This window comes from Halichoerus grypus, chromosome 14, assembly GCF_964656455.1.
Source record: "Halichoerus grypus chromosome 14, mHalGry1.hap1.1, whole genome shotgun sequence".
NCBI lineage: Eukaryota > Metazoa > Chordata > Mammalia > Carnivora > Phocidae > Halichoerus > Halichoerus grypus.
Genome location: NC_135725.1, coordinates 27,664,787 through 27,684,707, shown reverse-complemented (window position 1 = coordinate 27,684,707; position 19,921 = coordinate 27,664,787). Strand labels below are relative to the sequence as shown.

The 19,921-nt window shown below is 48.4% G+C and overlaps 1 protein-coding gene across 9 annotated transcripts in view; it reads right to left on the bottom strand.

The window, feature by feature from the left end:
• Positions 1-19,921, bottom strand: part of DAPK1 (death associated protein kinase 1) — a 177,275-nt gene that overhangs the window by 24,181 nt on the left and 133,173 nt on the right. For 8 of the 9 annotated variants that reach the window (XM_078061689.1, XM_078061686.1, XM_078061684.1 and 5 more), the window contains 6 exons: positions 19,583-19,645; positions 18,480-18,578; positions 17,343-17,540; positions 15,863-16,060; positions 10,270-10,368; positions 3,711-3,788 (listed from right to left, as the gene is read on the bottom strand). In XM_078061689.1, the coding sequence (XP_077917815.1) occupies positions 3,711-3,788; positions 10,270-10,368; positions 15,863-16,060; positions 17,343-17,540; positions 18,480-18,578; positions 19,583-19,645 (735 nt within the window). The remainder of the gene's footprint in view (positions 1-3,710; positions 3,789-10,269; positions 10,369-15,862; positions 16,061-17,342; positions 17,541-18,479; positions 18,579-19,582; positions 19,646-19,921) is intronic. The other variant, XM_036089481.2, reaches the window with a different exon arrangement.

The window sequence follows — 19,921 nt, the reverse complement described above, 5'->3', positions numbered from 1 at the left end:
CATGGCTTCTCTAGAGCACCATTTAAAAATATGTTCCCAGGCTCCTCAACTGAATAGAGGTGAAAACAAAGGGGCGTTTCTGTTGCTAATCTAGCCCACTTGCAAACCTATGGAATGACAAAGCAATTTAAGGCCCCCCCCTTGGTCTGCAGACACAGACTTCTCCCCAGGAATGTGTTCAGGAGCCACATAAAGGGGTCTAACAGAGGGTGACTCCCCCAGGAGTGTCAGGAAATATGTAAGAACAGTTTTTGATTTCACAATGAGTGGGGGAGGGGGTGCTATGTCATGAGCTGCTTGGCGGGGGTCCGCAAGGCCTGCAAGGACAGGAAGTCCCACCCACCCCAAAATGCCTGCCCCATCCTCGAGAGAAACAGGGGGACCAGATGCTCCTAAGTAGAAACTGCCCTCTTCCTTTCCCTTCTCCGTCCTCACTGGTTGTGATCACTCTCCTCCACCGCGTGATGTGAACTGCAACAGCCCTCTGAGGGAACGACGGAGGCAAACAAACTTGCGGGTCTCAGCTGCTTGGGGGGGGTCTCAGGAGCTTCTCCTGAACGGAGCAGGCCCTGGTGAGCCCAGGAAGGAGATTGGGGCTCACCACACAGCCAGTGAGCCCAGCTCTGGGGAAGGATCCCCCTGCCCATGGCTGGGGAGGAATCAGCACGGACGCCCTGAGCGTGCTTTCTCCCTTCATCTGATCCCAGATTCCCTGCCCTGTGCTTGTGTTGCTTTTGTAATTGGAAATACAAACACAGAGAAGCTTGTGTGGTGCTGCTCTGACCCCCTGCGCATCATGCTTTGACATTGGCTTTGCACCCAGCCTGAATTAACTTTTAAATAAAAGAATGGACCTTTCCTGAGGGGGAGACGGGCAGATAAACACAGCACAGCATAAGGAAAAGCTGCGTCACTCTGCCCAAGGATGATGTTTCCCTGGTGACCCATCAGACGAGTGGGGCCCACGGTCTGCCATTGATTTCTGCTTAAAAATGAGTGGCTGCACGTTCCCAGGGTCAGGGCTCTGTGAGAAGTCTCTGAGATGGTGAGCAGCACTCCAAGCCAAGAAAGATGTGCCAGATGTTTCATTCTGAGAAGCGCGCTGGTTGGGACTGCTGAGCCCACACACACAGCAGGGGCGACCCTGGGGCTCAGATTCGGGTGGTGGCACCCTGAGTGGGACGTGGGTCACAATCGTCCTCTGTGGAATGTGAGAAACCCGATTATCCCTGACCCAGCATGTGTGTCCACTCGTAAGGTGTTCAGTCTAATGAAATCGCTCCCTCCCCCAGTGGACTAATAACAGGAAAACTGCATCCTCATCGAGCCATCGGGAAGGCCAGATTTGATGTCAGGTTCTTTTCACTGTAGATGGACACTATCACGAGTAATTGACTTAAAACTGCCCTTATATATGTGACATGTAGCCTATAAACATAAGGCTCTATGGGGGCACCTGGGTGGCTCAGTCGGTTAAATGTCCAACTCTTGATTTTGGCTCAGGTCATGACCCCAGGGTCTTGAGATAGAGCCCCCTCCCCCCCATCAGACTCCACACTCAGCAGCGAGTCTGCTTCTCTCCTCCCTCTGCCCTTCCCTCTGCTCACATGAGCATTCTCTCTCTCTTAAACAAACAAATAAATAAATAAATAAAATAAAATAAAATAAAATAAACATAAGGCTCTGCCCTCAAATGCAGGGCACCTTGCTATAAAATCCACCCAAAGTCAAAAGTTGCAAACACTTGAGCCAATGTGGCCCGTTGCAGGGTTGCACACTGCTCCATTCTTCCATGTGCTGGCAGACGCACTGCTTCAAGATAAGAGAATTTAAAGATTAGGAGACTTTATGTGAAAGTTCCTTGTTGACTTGCTGACAGTGACTCTCAGGCTCCACCCCCTCTCATTTTGCTTGTAAACAAAAACACTTCCCCCTTGTTTTTCTTGTCCAAATTCTCCTCCACAGTGAGACAGTGCACGGCGGTGAGGAGTGGGAGAACACCAAGTCCACAGCGAATGCACACATTCCCTGCAAGAACGTGTAAGGTGAGGGACATTTTTCCCAGACTGTTCTCTTCCTGGAATTTCCGGAAGGAAGGGCACATTGAATCCCTGCCTTTGTGGCCAGTACGTAGACTCCGAATCACAAAGGTGTGAAGATGCATTATCTCCCAGCTCAACTCCAGGCACTGGGAAAGCACCTACTCCCACCCACGTCCCCTCCCCCACCACAGCCAGACCCTGGGACCACTAGGAAAATTCAGACTGTCTGTATCTGGGGAGGTTAAGAGGTGATCATCCCTCCCAGGGCACTTTCCAGTTTATATGGTGGGACCTCTGTGGGATACCTCGAGCTGATTTTGGACAGTGCCTTTCCACTAAGCACTGTAATCGACTGGATTGTATTTTTATTTCTCTAAAGTTTGTTCTTGAAAAATTATTACATGATTACGGTCCTTGAACAACGCAGGCATTATGAATGTTGAACCCCTACGCAGTTGAAAATCCAGATGTATCTCTGACTCCCCCAAAACCTGACTACTAACAATCTACTGTTGACCAGAAGCCTTCCCGATAACATAAACAGGCGATTAACACGTATTGTGTACGTTGATATGGACTATAGACTGTATGCTTACAATCAGGCAAGTTAGAGAAAAGGAAACATTAGTAAGCAAATCAGAAGGAAGAGACAATAGATTTACAGCACTGTACTGTCCTTTACTGAAAAATATTTGCATAGGGGCAGATGCGCAGAGTTCTAACCTCTGTTGTAGGAGGCTCACGTGCATTATACAGAACTTGGAAAAAATGCAGTCATGTTTTTTTTTTTTTTGCAGTTATGTTTAATGCAGGAAATTACACTAGCAAAATCCCAAAACACCACTGTTAATATTTTCTTTTTATGCACTTTTTAAAAACACAGGTGGGATTATAATGTACGTATATATAATTTATCTTCTGCTTTGAAGCCCTAGAATATCCTAAGCATTAAACTCTTCTTGCTAAAACCGCTTCAAAAATATTTTAGTGGTCAAAAACAGTTCTATCCTATAGATAGATGTACAGCAATTTGCTAGACATTATTGCTGGTCATCTGGTGTTTCTGATTTTTATTACTGTATTATAAATAACACTGCAATGAACATCTGTGTGCATAAAACACTATTTCCTGCATTTCTGTCATTTCTTTAGGATAGAGTCCTAGACATGGAGTTCCTAGCTTAAAGGGTGTGACTATTTTGAAGACTCTTGATACACTTTCCTATGATGTGGGCTGGAAAGACACCCCTGCATTAACTTATATTTGTCCTGTTTCCTTAAACCTTAGAGCAACAGTGTTTCCTAGACCAGAGCATACCATGTGATGTCTTGCAGAGCAAAACATTAAGAAAGAAAGAAGCAGTCAGCTTTCTCATTTCCTGTCTACTTTATGGGAACAGTTATTACAGAAGGGGTGGGAGGAGGGAAACTAGGCACAGAAACTGTAAGGAGGCCAAATGATTTCCAAGTCCAAACACAGAAGAAGAAACTGATAGGTAGCTGATGCATTTACGCTAACTGTATGCACACTGGAGGGCAGGGAGAGATGCCCTTCCTACAGCCTGTGTGTCCAAAGCCTCATTTTGTTCATCTCATTGTTTACCAGGAAAAAGACAGACGTTTTCATAGAAAACAGAGAATTTCAGACTGATAAATGGAATTTCTCACCTTTCGGAGTCTTGCAAGCAGACCTGCTACATGTTCGTGCTGTTCTGATTTAGCAAGCTCTTCTGCTGTCTTCCCATCCTGTTGGGAGAACAATGATTAGTGTCTTTCCTTTACGGGAGAGCTGTTTGTTCCATGCACCGGCTCTGCTGTCAGAGGCAGAGACAAGCATTAACAGGCCTTAGAAACAAAAAAGGTGGACAAACAGAGGGTCCTGGATTATTTCTCTTTCTGCACAGTCCTTATTTCATTTCCTTATTGGTTGTCCAGGGAAGGAAGGTGAGAATTAGAAAACAATTGTGCACTGGTGTGTTGAACTCCATCGGTGAGACGTCTCAGACCCACAGACTTTCATCAACCACCTGGCACCTCGCTGGTGGGCGGATTACCCCAAATGCTGAACCTCTCTCCAATAAAGCAGACAATGAAGACTTCCATAGATGCCAAATTCTAGTTAGTGCTAGCTAATGTCTTCAAATCCTTCCATGGACAAACCTGAGCATTCATATAGGATGCTAGTTACTGGTAATTACTGTGCATTTCAAAGGAAAGCCTTAGTTTTACTGACAATTTTGATCTAAAGATTTTCAGTGAACATAAGAGGAGGAAATCAGAGTTCACAGCACCTTTTAACTGGAGAATTTTCATAAAGCTGCAGTTTCACAGCGAGCAAATTCATTTCCATTTCTGTGCCAGCAATAAGCAGGACCCTGGCTAACACGTATTGAGCGCCTCCTAATCTCATGCGCCTGGTCCAGTTGTCCGTGCTCTGTGCACATGAGCCCTCGGAGTCCCTCGGGGGAGGTGGGGACTATGGCTGTTCATGTGCCACCGAGGAGGAAACAGAGGCTTAGGGACTGTTCTGCTACAGTTTTAAAGTCATTACAAATTCGAAGTAGAAAAGGCAAGAAGCAATTTCCGCGCAAATAAAAGCAATCTCTTTTCAACAAGATTAAGAAGCATTTTGGATCCATCTCTCACTCAGTGTTTATTAGTACCAGTTAAAGCTCCATTCCCGTGGAAGCTCAGAGATGCCCGAGTCTGATTAACAGCACAGCTTCCAACCTCTCCACCCAAGTCATCATCCGAGCCATGCGTGGGGTTTCCTGAGACCAGTGTTTCTCAACATCGGCACTGCTGACATTTTGGACCAGATAATTCTCTACTGTGCGGGGCTGTCCCATGCACTGCAGGGTGATGAGCACATCTCTCTCTGGTCTCTGCAAGGAAAACTCAGGGTCTTCAGACATGGCCAAGTGTTCCCTGGGTGGCGCGAAATCACCCCAGTGGAGAACCGCTGCCTTAGGCTGAAGCTGGAAGCTCACGTGAGTGCTCCGGGGAGGAGGCTTTACAGTCACGCTGCCCATCTCGCTCTCCCTTGGCGTCCCCAGACGTCTCCAGGGGCAGGGGAGGGCTTCTAGTTTGCTCTGGGGAGAATCAGGGATCTAGTCAGACACCACACCCCAACCAGGGATTCGTGCCAAACTGCCTGGATCCTCACTGACATGGTAAGAAAGGCCTCAGGTTAGCGGTTCCCAAACCTCCCCGCACACTGGAACCCCGGGGTCTCTAAGATCTCCTGCGGGCTGCACGCGCCCACTCCCTTCCGGATGCTCTGCTTCCCTGAGTCTGGGCGCGGCCCGGACACTGCGGTTGTAAGCGCTCCCGGTGATTCCGGCGTGCAGCCAAGTTTGGGGACCACTGTCCTGGTTGGAAGAAATCTGAGCCTTGAGTAGTGTCTGTCTTTTGGGGTCTTCTGGCCACAGCATTTCTCTCGGAGACCCGGGATTGGCACGTTACACAGAGGACCCTCAGTGACAAAGGTTACTGTCCATCATAGAGCCTTTCAAATGACAGGAAAACCACCATCAACCAAATGTCCTACAGTTATGCAGCGCTTTACAGTTTGCAAAACACTTGGCCCTAAGAGACACTGTTCAGGCTCCCAAAAGAAAGGCCTGCCAGTGTCATGGAAAGTTTGACCTTTGGAATCAGAAGGACGAGGTTTACGTCCTGAATCTGCCCCTCACCAGCTGAGTGGTCGGTCACTGGGCCTTCTGGAACCTGGGCTTCATCTGTAAGGTGGAAACCGGGACCCTCACCACACAGGGACTTGAAGCAGATTAGGGAAAACCAAATGAAAAGAACCAACAGTGTACTGGTTGTGGAAAAAGGAAGCAGCAATAATTACTAATAAAAGAGCTAAGAATTTCCCCAAACTCTCTGCGTTTCTAGGAGGGATCAGGGTGGGAGCTGGATGTTTGCATTCTGGCCTTGCCCTATCCTGTGCCCCTGAGCCAGGTGCTAATTCCCACAAGCAATTCTAACATGCAGTGTCCTCCTGGTTACAAACAGTAGTCTGGGAGGGCCTCATTGAGAAGGTGATGTATGAGTCAAAACCTGAAGGAGAAGAGAAAGCAAGCCATTTGGATACCTGTGAAGAAAGGCAAGTGCAAAGGCCCTGAGGCAGCAGGATGACTGTCATGTTTGAACAATTTCAAAGAAGCTCACATAGCTCATGTGGTGCGGGGGGGGGGGGCGGTCAAAGGGAGGAGATGGAGTAAGAGATGGGGGTCAGGGAGGCAATGTGAGGGGCCAATCTTTAAGGGAGCCCCCCTCCTAAAGACTTCTAACTTGATGGAGGGTCTGAGCGGAGGAGGGACATGATCTGACTTATATTTCAATGGAGTCACACAAGCTGCTGCCTGAGGAACAGACTGGGCAGGTGAGGTTAGAAGACAGGAAACCAGTTACAAATTGCACATGATCATGGCCAAGGGCTCATAGCCTCATGGGGGATCAGCAGTCAATTCCAACAGAGCAAGAAAGGGGAGCAAATCATAACTGCTAGTGGGGGCTGAGAAAGACGAGGCTGTCTGGGGCTCCAGCCGAATATTGAAAGATGAGAAGGAGCTAGTGTTCCAGAATCTTCCTGCCACTAATGTCATCTGTGACTATGTGCCTGGGTGTCTGTATTAGGCATTAAAAGTCTCTCACACGGAAGGAAGGGGCACATCACGTCTCATGGCAGGGGTGTGTGTGTGCAGGGGAGGGAGGGAGTAGAAACAGAGGAGATTCCAGACGGAAAGAAGAGCATATGCCAATTCGGTGAGCTGGGAGCAAGCGAAGGGCTTCCCAGGACCTTCAAAGAGCTCTCTTCTGCCAGGTATAGCTGAGGGGGACTGGGTGAAGGGTGAGGCTGGGCACAGAGGGTGCCCGGCAGCGGAGGTTGGAGTTCATCGGCTTTTCCAGAACCATAGATGTGGTGATGGAATGGAACGGTCAGGAGGGCCACGGCTACAATCAAGGGATCAGATCCGAGGCTGAGCTGGTCCTGGGAGAAACACACACTGAGGTCCTTAACCAGAGGCCAGAGGCCAGAGGCCAGAGTGCTATGAGACCAAGAATCTGGGACGAGGCCCCCAGGAGGATGCAGGGGAGAGGCAAGCAGAGCTTCTCCATCCCTGGACCCGGCGACTCTGCAGAGGTCCGACACTGACAGAGAAGGTCGGGGAGGAGGGTGAGGATGAACGTGGAGGTCTGGCCCTCCAAAGCTGGTGCCCACCAGAGGGCATGCAAGGGGGCGCTCCGGGGCAAGTGGGGCTGGAGCCAAGGACGTGGGCCTGAGGCCAGGGGCAGCCGCAGGCCACGGTGGTCAGAGGGCAGGGGCGGAGGACGGGAGGACACTGGGATGGACATGGGGCTGGAGGAGGTGAGCAGAGGCAGGAGGAGAGGCAGGACCAAGTGGGGTTTTCTTACCCAAGGCGGGAGGGAGGGGCAGGAAGTGCAAGTCATGGAGAGACAGCTAATGCACCAGGATTCAGAAAAGCTGCTGCCTCTTAGGTGCGGGGGACAATGCAGACAGGCAGGGGCATGGTTACCCCAAAAGTCAGAGCAGGGTTACACTGTGCGGAAGGAGACGCAGCGACTGAGTCAGGCCCCGGGGGGCTTTTGGGGTGACCTTGAAAATTCTATTTCTTGACCTTTGAGTGGGTTATAAAGGTGCCGATCTTATAATAATTCAGTGAGCTTTACTTTTGTTCATGTACTTTGTTAAAAAAAAAAATCTGTGTTTTATCTTATTATAAAAAAGTTTTGAAGGCAAGAGCTACCAAGAGGTGACTGGAGACTTGGCAGAGAGCACAGCGTCCAGGAGGGACTGTGCGGAGGGAGAGGGGGCGGCAGTTCAGGAAAAAGAGAGCAGGACTTTCAGAGGCTTTTCCAAGTAATTGGGGCTGAGACCAGAATGGGACGGCAAGCGACCGCTAGGGGGCGCCGCAGGGTCGCGAGCTGGGGTTAAGGACGCAGGACCTGGTCCTCTCAGCGGCAGGGAGAACAGCACAGGAAAGGGGCGGGCACTGTTTCTGCCAGTAAGGAGGCGGCCCCTCCCCACCCGTGGCTACTCGGTGCTTGAAAGGTGGCCCAGGTTAAGATGCCTGTGGGTGTAAAACACACACCGCATTTCCAAGACAGTACAAACCGAAGAATGGCAAATGTCTCAATAGTTTCAAAATACTGATTGCAGGTCGAAATGATAACATTTTGCATGTTTTGTGCTAAACAAAATATATTCCTGAAATTAACTTCTTCGTTTCTTTTCCTTTTTGGATGTGGCTTCTAGAACATTTAGAATGGCACCTGCTGCACGTGTGATGGCTCTGTTGGAGAGGTCAGCTCGCAACACCGGGTCTGGTGATCATACCGCCCCCTGCTGGACACCTGGGAGGCTGCCCCTTGCTCTATCTAAGAGCGAGACCTCCGTCTCCACCGCACCTGCCCTGGAGGCTGGGCCAGTCGGGTCATAAGAGCCCCGTTAGACCGGAAGTTTCCTGAGGGAGGGGAGCTCATCTGCCCAGGCCCCTCTGTGTTCCTGGGTCTTAGCCGAGCCTGGTGCACAGTATGTGCCCAGTATTTGGGGACTGAAGAAACGAGGGGTGCCAGGGAGGCACAGTCGTAAGCAGAGGATGAACGAGGAGATACACCTGAGGGCGGGCTTGAGGGGAAGGCCCCTGGTGGGAAGTAAGGAAACAGCTGCTGTGGGCAAGGGCAAAGGGAGAGGACCCAGGGCTCAACAGAGGTCGTGGGGTAGCACCAACCACCCAGCAGAGGCCAAGGGCCACACGTTTTACTGTCCCCAACCTGACTGTGGGGTTTGGCAGAATCAGCATCTGGTATCCTCAGAGCCATCCTTGACAGTTTATTTTTTATGAGGCAACATTTGTGATGGGAAAAAAAAAAAAATATATATATATATATATATATATATATATATATATACACTTTCCCTCATAAAAATGCATATAAATCCTGCACTGTGGAGTAAGTGAATTGAATGCCAAGACATGGCTGGGCAGGGTTTGATAATGGCACATCAGGCCTAGAAGCCCATGCATGGCCATGTGGGGTTCTGTGAGGGGTGGGGAGGTGCCCTAAGAAAGGGACAATCCCATCTACAGCACTGGCATTCCCTGGGCTTGCAGAAAAGCCCAGCTCAGGGCTCAACACTACAGAGAATGGGCCCAGTACTTGTGGGGACAGAAGGCATCAAAGGAACATCAGTGCATTCAGGGAGGCAATGTCCTCCACCAGGGGTCACCAAACATTTCCTGTAAAGGGCCAGAGAGTAGATACTCTGGGCTCTGTAGGCCATAGGATCTCTGCTGCAACTGCTCAACTCCACCTTACAGCATGCAAGTGGCCATAAATACGTAAATAATGAGCATGGCGGGGTCTCAATAAAATGTTGTTTGCAGAAACAGGCAGCGGGCTGGATTTGGCCTGGGGCCCCTAGTTTGCTAACCCCTGCATGCCGCTCCAGGAAATGAGGCCTCCCTTCCAGCCTCAGGGCCCTGATTTTCCCAAAATATTTTAAATTTTTGCCATATTTTAAAACTCCAATGGCTCTCCTTAGACAAACACTTTATGTCAGCAAAGCACTAGTGAGTTTCAGGAGTCTCCCACATAACAGAGTAGGAGACTCAACCCACCATTAGGCCAGAAGCAAGTCAAATGATGGTATTTCACTGTAAGCAGTAAAATGACAACCTTATCTCATTAGCCCCCATTTGTCCTCTTTGGTATTTCCCGAGATGTAAATGGAGCAGGGCGGTACCTGGTGTGGAATGGAGAGTGGGGGGGCCAGGGGAACTGAAGCATCTCCTGTAAAATCATTACGCGGGCCTAAGAGCCAAGCCAGACTTCTTAAACAGGAGACAACAGCTCTCCTAAGCGGTTCCCCACCCCACCCTCACCCCAGGAACCTCCAGAGCCCTGTAGGGGAGGGGGGGCATTGAGGAAAGGAAAACACGCATGTCTAACCACACACCCCAAGGTGCTGTTGTGGAACGCGGGCCACGGCAGGCCTTCGTGGCAGCACGGGCCACGAAATGCGCAGGGGAGGCGGCAGAGCGAGCCCTCGCCCTGGCTCTGCGTGGGCAACTGTTCCCCCTAAGTGCAGTGCAGAAGCAAAGCTTCACAGCGGATACCTTTCCCCTCATGCCCTCGAGGCCTGAGACGTTTTCTCTCGCTTTCTCCGGCTTTCTCCTGCCGGAAGGTGACTCACCGAGGTCAGGGCCTCCACGTTGGCGCCCGCCAGACAGAGGTAGCGGACCACGTCCAGAATCCCGTTGTTGGCCGCAAGGTGCAGAGGAGTTCGGCCGTACTGGAAGACACAAAAAAGCCCAAAGAGAGTCCTTCTCACAATCAACGCTGAGGCCGGCCCTGATTAGGAGTCTACCCCACGCGCCAGCGCTGTGTGAGGGATCTGGGATCCCCCTGAAGGCGCAGGAAGTGTGGGCTCCCTTCTCCAGAAACTCGCCCGCTCCTGAGGGACGCAGGCCCGGCAGAACGGGTGCAAGCATTTTCCAGTGAGGAGAGTAACTTGGAAATAAAACTCTAAGGGATTTAAGAGTAGGAGGCTTATCATAACTAAATCAAGCCTCCCGCTGTGCGGGCAAAAAGGAGGCATGAGTCAGGGCTCTTATAAAGGGTCCCAAAGTTCCAGAAAGATCTGCATCACAGTTCAAATACAGACACTGCAAGGGACAAAGGGATGGAACGACAGCTACCGAAGTCACTCTAAGGAGGTGACACTGCAAGGCCATGCCCACCAGGCTCCCTGTTGTTTATGTCTGCAGTTCCCAAACTGTGTGCCCAGGCACCTCAGGGCATTGCAGTGAATTCATGGGCTACTGAGGAATATTTTACATTTTTGATGGAACCAGCAGGTTCAGACACTAAGTGAACTACTAGCTCCAGGCAGGCAGTTCAGGCTCTCAGCATGAGATTGCACTGCCTTCCCTTCGACGTCAGCACAAAGGGTGTTTGGAGGTTCCTGTGACAAGAGACCAGTATCTTGAGGACATCGGGTAGAACGGGAAGGGAAGTAAGGGTGACAGTGTCCAGTCTCAGGGGCTGTGAGGTGCCCAACAAGCACACACACCCCATCGGCACGCCACTGCGGTTATGGAAGATGGAAATAAAAATATTCACTTTCTTTCCATTTGTGTGGATCATTTTTTCCCACAGGTACTGAGTCATTAGGACATAAATTCTTACTAGGTCATTTGGACCAAACCACTTAATAAACAGAGAGGTTAGGTATTTCTTTTGCCCTGGGGGAACCACAAAGAAAGTTCTGAGACCCTAGGACAAGAGAGGCTGAGGAAGTTCAGGTACCAGTCTTAGGCTGTTTATTAGCAATTGTAAGCTTTTGTTCTGAAGTTAACACATGCTGATTTAGAATATGCAAAGGACAGGGCAAGATGGGGTGGAAAACAGAAGTGCTCCTTTCCTTCTGTCCCCTCCCCCAAGTTCCCTCCTCAGAGCAGGTCCTGCTGATCCCTTTGGTGCTTTTCCTTCCAAGCTTTTAGCTCTGAACCCATAAAAGGAAACAAATAATTTGAAAAGTCAGGGCATGATCATACTCCACTTTATACGTTCACCTAACAGTACATGGCGGACACTTTGCCATGCCTGTCACTAAATCTATTACGTTCTTTCCGATACCTGAATAATACGTGGCGTGTGGATATGTCATAATTCACTCAGCCAGCCCTCTGAGGACAGACACTTAAGGTGGTTCCATTCTTTGCCCTTATAAATAATGCTGCAATGGGCATACACGTCTGTGTTTTGTTTACTGTCATCTAGAAAGCTTTAGAAAGCAGATATGAAAATTTCAAATACCCTAGAAATGAAGTGAGAAGGAAAAGAGGAGACTGTAAAGATGTGATGAAGTGTTTGGATTTATGCGGAAGGAACGGAAGCTTGGCAGTGGTAGGTATCGCTTTATGGAAGGGAAGAAGGACAACAAAGAAAAAGGACTAGGAAGTTGATGCTTTTGAAGGCTCCAACCTTTGATAGAACCAAACCCAAACTCCTGAGCGTTGGAGTCAAGGTCTTGCGCCATCTGGACCCAAGATTCCCTTCCACCTGCATTTTCTCTCTGTGCCCCATTGCCTGCCTCCCTAAATACCTACAGCCCATGTCAGCTGCAGGTGCATCCAGACAGTCAGCCCCAAACATAGACGAACACTTCCCTCAGTCGGAAACACACGCTCCTCTCTTCTTCATCCAGCAAAGCCCTAAATGTCTCTGAAAAGCTCTCCCGGTTTCTCTAATGTGCCAAGGTCCGCGTTGCCATACACCTGTCTGCTTTCACAGCAGAGACTGCAACAGGAAACGCGGCTGGAGCGAAAAGCAGCCTGAGGGCAAGAGCCATTCCCTCTGCCATCCACAAGCCCCTCAGACCTCGCCGAGCACGGTGCCGCCGGAGAAAGGTGTTAATACACACTTGGCTGGCACAGCATTCTCACTCACACACTTGGATATGTGCATGCATGCATGTGTGCGTGCGCACATCCACGTGTGCATGTGTGTATGCATGTGTGCCCATCTGTGTATGCAAGTACGTGCATGCGTGTGTCTGCTTGTGCATGTGTGCATGTATATGCATCTGTTTGCATGTGCGCCCATCTGTGTATGCGAGCACGTGCATGTGTGCACGTATATGCATCTGTTTGCATGTGCGCCCATCTGTGTATGCGAGCATGTGCATGTGTGCACGTATATGCATCTGTTTGCATGTGTGCCCATCTGTGTATGCGAGCATGTGCATGTGTGCGTGTACATGCATCTGTTTGCATGTGCGCCCATCTGTGTATGAGAGCACGTGCATGTGTGCACGTATATGCATCTGTTTGCATGTGCGCCCATCTGTGTATGCGAGCATGTGCATGTGTGCACGTATATGCATCTGTTTGCATGTGCGTCCATCTGTGTATGCGAGCATGTGCATGTGTGCATGTACATGCATCTGTTTGCATGTGCGCCCATCTGTGTATGCGAGCACGTGCATGTGTGCACGTATATGCATCTGTTTGCATGTGTGCCCATCTGTGTATGCATGCGCATGTGTGTGCATGTACATGTGTGCATGTACATGCATCTGTTTGCATGTGTGCCCATCTGTGTATGCGAGCATGTGCATGTGTGCGTGTACATGCATCTGTTTCCATGTGTGCCCATCTGTGTATGCGAGCATGTGCATGTGTGCACGTATATGCATCTGTCTGTTTGCATGTGTGTGTATCTGTTTACGTGCGTCTTTCTGCGTGTTTGTGTGGGTGCATGTGTCTGTGCCGGTCTGTGTGCATGTGTGCACATGTGTGTGCATCTGTGTGCATGTGTATATGTGTATGAGCACAACATGCATTCTGTCTTCGCTGATAAGAAAAGCCATCCCAGAGGAAGAAGGGTGAAGGTCCACAGGCTCTGTGCCACCCAGCTCTCTCCTCCCTGTGCTCCCCAACACAGCCCATTTACACAGCCACTCTCCTGATTTTCCCACGGGACGAATGAACACTGAGAAATATCTATTTCACTTTGATGAGTGTCAAAGATATGGACAAATTCCTGTCACATACTGAGGACAAGGGTAGGATCTGAATGGCCACTTTTATCTCTGGGGGAATTGAATCCAGGTAAGGAAAAGGCCAGACACACCACGAGAAAGGAGTGACCGTCTGCCTGTGGGACATGGGCTGTCATGTGCCATGTCCATTTGGACAGTTGCTTATGAGGGTGAGGCCAAGTAAAGCCAGATGTGCTTTCCAAGCAAATAACGCCTTCCTCTTACTAATACACATCATTCAAGCTCCTCTAGAGCTCCATCATTTTCCTAAAACAAAAAACTAAAAAAAAAGGGAGGAAAAAACCAAAGATGTTCCCAGTCCTCTGAAGAAGGCGTCACGGTGCGCTGAGCCCCTGAGACACCGATGGCAGCCCGGGGAACTTGTCTGCGGGTCCAAGTGCACAGAGCTGCTTATCAGCAGCTGCTGCTCTGGACAGGTTCCAGATAACCGCCTGAACTAGGCTATGGATTCCAGGAGGATGACACTTTGGAGCTTCAGCTGAGCTCAAGTCCATGACCAGATCACCTACTGAATACCCTCTCTGAGCGGCCGTGTTGCTGTATACAGTAAAAACAAATCTAAGGGGGCAAGTCTGAACTCCCATCCGCAGCATCAAAAATGGAAAGGCTTTCCCATTCAATAAGCCAGTTGTTTTTAAATACGAAAGTCTAGGATTATCTTGCTAGGTATTTTATTTTGTTTTTTTAAAGATTTATTTATTTGAGAGAGAGTGTGGGCGAGAGTAGGGAAGAGGGGGAGGGAGAGAGAATATCCTCAAGCAGACTCTGCACTGAGCACCGAGCCTGCCGCAGGGTTTAATCCCATGACCCAGAGATCATGACCTGAGCTGAAACCCAGAGTCAGCTGCTTAACTGACTGAGCCACCCAGGCACCCCCTTGCTGGGTATTTTAAAGAGCATATTTAGCAAGTGTACTGTTTGCACTTAGGCATGGGGTGAACACCCATTCCTTTCTTTAACTTAGCGCAAAGTACCCTGAGTCCTTCCACCTTCCCAGGGGACAGCTCATCTCCAACGCTGTGCACAAAGCAGCTAGCTGTGCATGCCATGGTCAACTCCAAAGGTATTCAAGTAAGTGCCACAAGGTTCCTTGAAGCCACTCTTTATTTGTTTAAAGACTCCTGGAAGGAAAGTCAAGTTCTTGATGCTGCTTAATATTACACTTGGCTCTCCCTTTAAGCCACTTACCTAACTGACTTGGCAGGATTAGAATGGGATAAACAAAGAAAGCAACTGGCACAGCAGCTAATGGCTAAGACCTATGATGTTGCGTTTTCAAGTTTCCAGAATGAGAAGATTGCCAATTTCAATTTTCCTTAGAATTAATCACATAATAGGTGAGAGGAGTAATTTTTTGTAGGAGTGTAATTTTCCTGCTGTTTCAGATATTAATTCTCTTACCTCAAATAAATCATAATAAAATTCTGCTAGCTTCGTCTGCCTTTATAAACAAACACTTCCCACATTCAAAAATTTAATGCTACTTGGACTTTCTTTTTAACACAATCACAAAAGAATAGTGTTTGCCTTTCATACAGTTACATGGCTGAAACCACAGGAATATCCCAACTCTTCTGTCTTATCTGGTAATGAAAATATAGATGGTGCTCAGGGAAAAGGGAAGGTGTTCGCTAACTTCTAGAAGTCAACATCTGGGGTTTTTGGAGCATGTAATTATTTATTTCCATTTCTTTATTTGCCAAATGATAGTATTCCCTTGGTCTTACCAAATTTATTTAGCACAAAAAAGGGTTGTGAATGCTTGACGATAAAACTCTCAGTGGGTGAAGCTAAGAACAGAAATCTGGTTCTCAGATTCTCAATGAGGTGTTTTCCTGAAGACTTAGTGCTCCAGAAAGATGCTCTCATTTGACCGATGTTCTGGGATTCCTCTACAAGAGGTCACACACACACACACACACACACACACACACACACACACTCCCTTTTTCTCTCTCCCTCTCTCGACGTTCGTTAAGCGACAACCTGGCTAGGTAGGAAGTACTTATTAATGTAATAATTTTCTGTTACTTCAGGACGTTATTCAAAAGCCAAATGTAAAATATGGTGTTAAGTAGAGAGCCCTATAAGACGGAACAGGTCCCCCTGAGTAACACAGACTTTGAACAATGACGAGACGCAAAGAGCAGGCTGGCCCAAACCCAGAGGCAGGTGGATGGACGCACACGCTGGTCCCTGCAGAGATGCCTGCCGGCATTACCTTGTTGGAGACATCCAAGTTGCAGTTGGCCTCACAGAGGGCCACCACAATAGGCACGTTGCCATCTTTGCAGGCCACGTGGAGGGGGGTGTTGCCGTGCCTGTCTTGGAAGTCGACAGAACATCCCTGGCTGATGAGAGTCTGGATGACCTCCATCTGACACCGTCTCACGGCAAGATGAAGAGCGATGTGTCCATCCTGCAAGAAGCACCAGGGGCCATGAGTACTTTCCTTTGGGCATGCGGGCCTGGCTGCTCGCCTTTCCAGCTGCCACTGGGCCAAGATGAATTGGTAACAGCATTGCTAGTGCAAAGCCCGAAGGAGGCTTACAACACAGACTTTCCTCCTGGTGGGTGGGCGAGAGGCTTCGTGCACCCCACTCTGAATAACCACAGACTAAGCTGACCCTCAGCCTGACTAATCCGGGCGCGGCCAGTACAATCAGATAGAAACAGCCAACACTTCTTCTTGTCCCTGACTTTATAGAACTTAAGTAAGTGTTGGTACTTCAATGGCCTGTTTTATCAAGCACTTGAAAACCACTTTTAAAAACATTTGCTCAGCATCTTTACTAACTTCCTAAGCAGAAAGACTATTCTTTTATCTTACCCTGGGAGAAACTGAGGAAAAAAACATGGAAAGTGATGTGCTCAAGGGCTGTCGTATATATCAGGGGCAAATATAACATGCTGAACCCAGGCATCCCAAAAAGACCAGCCTGAGAATTCCCTCCACTTGTTACGGATTCCCTGGCGAACAGACATGTTGAGTTCCCTGAGCCAGGGAGAGATTTTGGGGACATGTCTGTGTGGAGACTCCGGGCTGTGACAACCAAAAAAGGTCTTCAGCCATTACGAAATGTCTCCTGGGGGCAAGCTTGCTCCCAATTGAGAACCACCTCTGCGTACTAAGAAAATATTCCACAATGGCAGGTGCTAACTTAACTACAGCGCCCCCTATCGTCCCATACAGAGTAACACCACAGCCTCACGGAAGTACAAACTCACAGTAAGAACAGATTATGCTGAATTTGCATCATTAATAAAAGAACACCTGGCCTAGAATGGCAATTATCAGACAAATAAAGGTGGGTTTTGTCTTTTTACAAAAGAGCTGGTGATGAAAGTAAATAAACCACTTGTTTCTTTGTTTATCTACGAAGTAATAGTGAGTTGCCAATTCTCGTCCTAACTGAAGATTGTCTTAGGCTCACTGTACCTGCTCCAAAGCGAAAAAGGCTAAACATAAAATAGACACCTGAGTCATGTGACCATAAAGTGTTCTATGCCACCAACGAATATTAATTATTAAACAGAATCTAGAAAAGACCATAGAGCTTCTGAAACAGGGAAGACAAAGATCACTGTAGTTTGCTACATTCGAGTTCGTTATTTTAGGTAAACTAACGGAGGAGGCTTGTGGTCCCCCCAGCCCCCCAGATCACTTGCTGGGGAGTGTGGTATGTTTACCCACAAAGCACCTTGTCGGAGGCATTAAGGTCGGCTCCGTGTTCCGACAGACACTCCACGATGTCGTGGTAGCCCCGGGCAGAGGCTGTCAGGAGGGGCGTCTCTCCTTCTCGGTTCTTAATGTTCACATTGCAGCCAGCTTCGCAAAGGGCTTTGGCCACAGAGTAGTAGCCGTGCCAGGCGGCACAGTGCAGGGGGGTTTCTTCCTCCTGGCCAAAGAGACACACGCATAGAGGAGACGGACACGACAACACGCAAGTGCGCACACGCTGAGTTCTAGCCATCATCAGCAGCCAAGTCCTGGAGCACGGAGAAAAAGGCTCGTGGCCACTGAGGCAAAATGTTCATCTGAAATAATGGATGTGGGTGTGACGTCTCTCCTTCATTAGTTTTCTTGCCTTCCACACTTGTGTGTTGGACAGATTCGGTTTTCCCTGCAGGTTACTGACTGACTTTCAGGAGCCCCCTGGAACCGTCGGCTCGGCTCTTCTGAACGAGGGAGCCCTGGTGTGGGTAGGTTCCTAGCATCTTTCTTGTGAAAGTGCCTTCATTCACTTCATCTGAGACTCCTCACAGTACAGCACTTATCCAAGCAAGCATTCCTGCAACTATCTTAACCCCTCAAGATTTCTGTCATGGATGTACCATAAAGATGAGTCACATAATTTATTGTTGCTTTGGCAAAGAAGTGCTGAGATAATCGGGCTTTAACAAGTCACCGGAAGGACTGGCCGTCAGGTCTACAGGACTGGAAGGCCTGTATATTCATCATCAACATGCTTAGACACGTATGTCTGTCTATGAGAGGTTATTACATTGTAGTGCTTACGGCATGACTCTGGGACCAGACTGTGTGGGTTTGAGCCCTGGCTCCACCATTTAGGAGCTGTGTGAGCTTGGGCAAGTCAATGACCCTCTCTGTGCCTCAGTCTTCTCTTCTGTAAAATGAGGATGATAATAATAGCAACCCACTGGTAGGGCTGTCCAGAGGAATAAATGAATGAATGAATGAATGCTAGTGTTTCTGGTTCGAGGCTGCCCTCTAAAATCAAAGCAGAAAACCCAAAGGACCTGACTGTACCAATCGGCTATGTGCACATCCATGCAGCAAGCAAGCAAATGGAAGGACATCAACTACCATGACCCACCTTGTCCTGGAAATTGGGATTAGAGCCAAAGCTGCACAATAACTGAACCACATCGGCGTGGCCATAGCGAGCGGCCACGTGAAGGGCTGTCTCTCCAGACTGTAAAAGAAAGAGCCAAATTCAGCAGACTGTGGAAACTAAATGCACAGGACTGGAGGCCACATCCCATGCATGCCTGCCTCCATGTCTTCCCCTTTGGGGTCCCCACCACCCTCAGGCCAGATGCCCCTTTGGTGACTGGGCCCAGCACCCTGGGGTAGGATGTGTCCCACAGAGCTAGTGTTAAACCCACACACGTAGCTCATCCTGTTTGTCACAAAACGTCCTCAGTGAGAACGCTTTCCCTTTCTGTGATGGTGGTTCTCAATCCCCTTTATATATTGATGCTCGTAGCCATGTGATTTCTTTTTAAAAAACACAAAACTCCCTTTTTAATATTACGTTATTTAAACAGTTTTATTTATGAGCAAGTTTCTGATTTCATTGTCTATGTTTAGAATGTTATTTCTTACATTCTCAGAGATTCTAAAAAACACCACTATTAGCCCACAATCGCATTCTGTGAATTTGTAATACGTGCAATTTCCTTAGGATATTTTACTTATATCTGCCCAGAACTTGTGAGTATAAACGGATTTAAAGCAAAACAAGATATTTGATGCTACCTGACCCAAAACTGCCATAATATATATGTGTGTATGTGTGTGTATGTGTGTGTCTTTGACGTATCATCCCTTAGGTATAGAGCAGTGCACAGTCCATACAACTGTATGCGGCAGTCCTGACTGAACATGACAAACCAGTCTACAAGTATCAGGAGCAGAGCGGGGTTGCACAGTAGAATGCATAATGGATGAGGAGGTATGAATGCTAGGTATGTGTTCCAGCCCTACCAATGAACTCACAGGACTGTGGTGTGAACCGAATGAAGTAAGATATATGAAAGTAAGGTTATCTTGCTAAATCAATAATTTTTATAATATCTTTGCCCCCAAAAGCCTTATTTTACATGCAGTCTCGTGAATCCTTCTAGTGCCCGTGCTTGTAAGATCTGCACTGGCAGCTACTTCAGAGAGGAGGAGGAGGAGGAGAAAGGTACGTACACACGGCAATTCAGTAAAAGAATCAGGACTCAGGTCTGTTTCTGGTCGTCCCTCTAGCAGAACCTTGAGTTTCCATGTCAGGGGGAAGAAAATTCACTGCTTGCATATTATGCCAACTACCGGGCAGATTTCAGCTAACTGCAGATTTTAATATTAGACCAAGCCAGCAGCAGAAAGAAACTTCTAAATTAAATTCTCTGCAGGAAGATTTTGAGAATTCTTTTACTTTTTCAAGTAATTTGAGGACCTCTTTTGGTAAATCAATACCCTAGGTCCTTTTGGGGGTAGGATTAGAAGGGGATAAAAGTAGGTATACTTTCAAGAACCTGAATTACATTT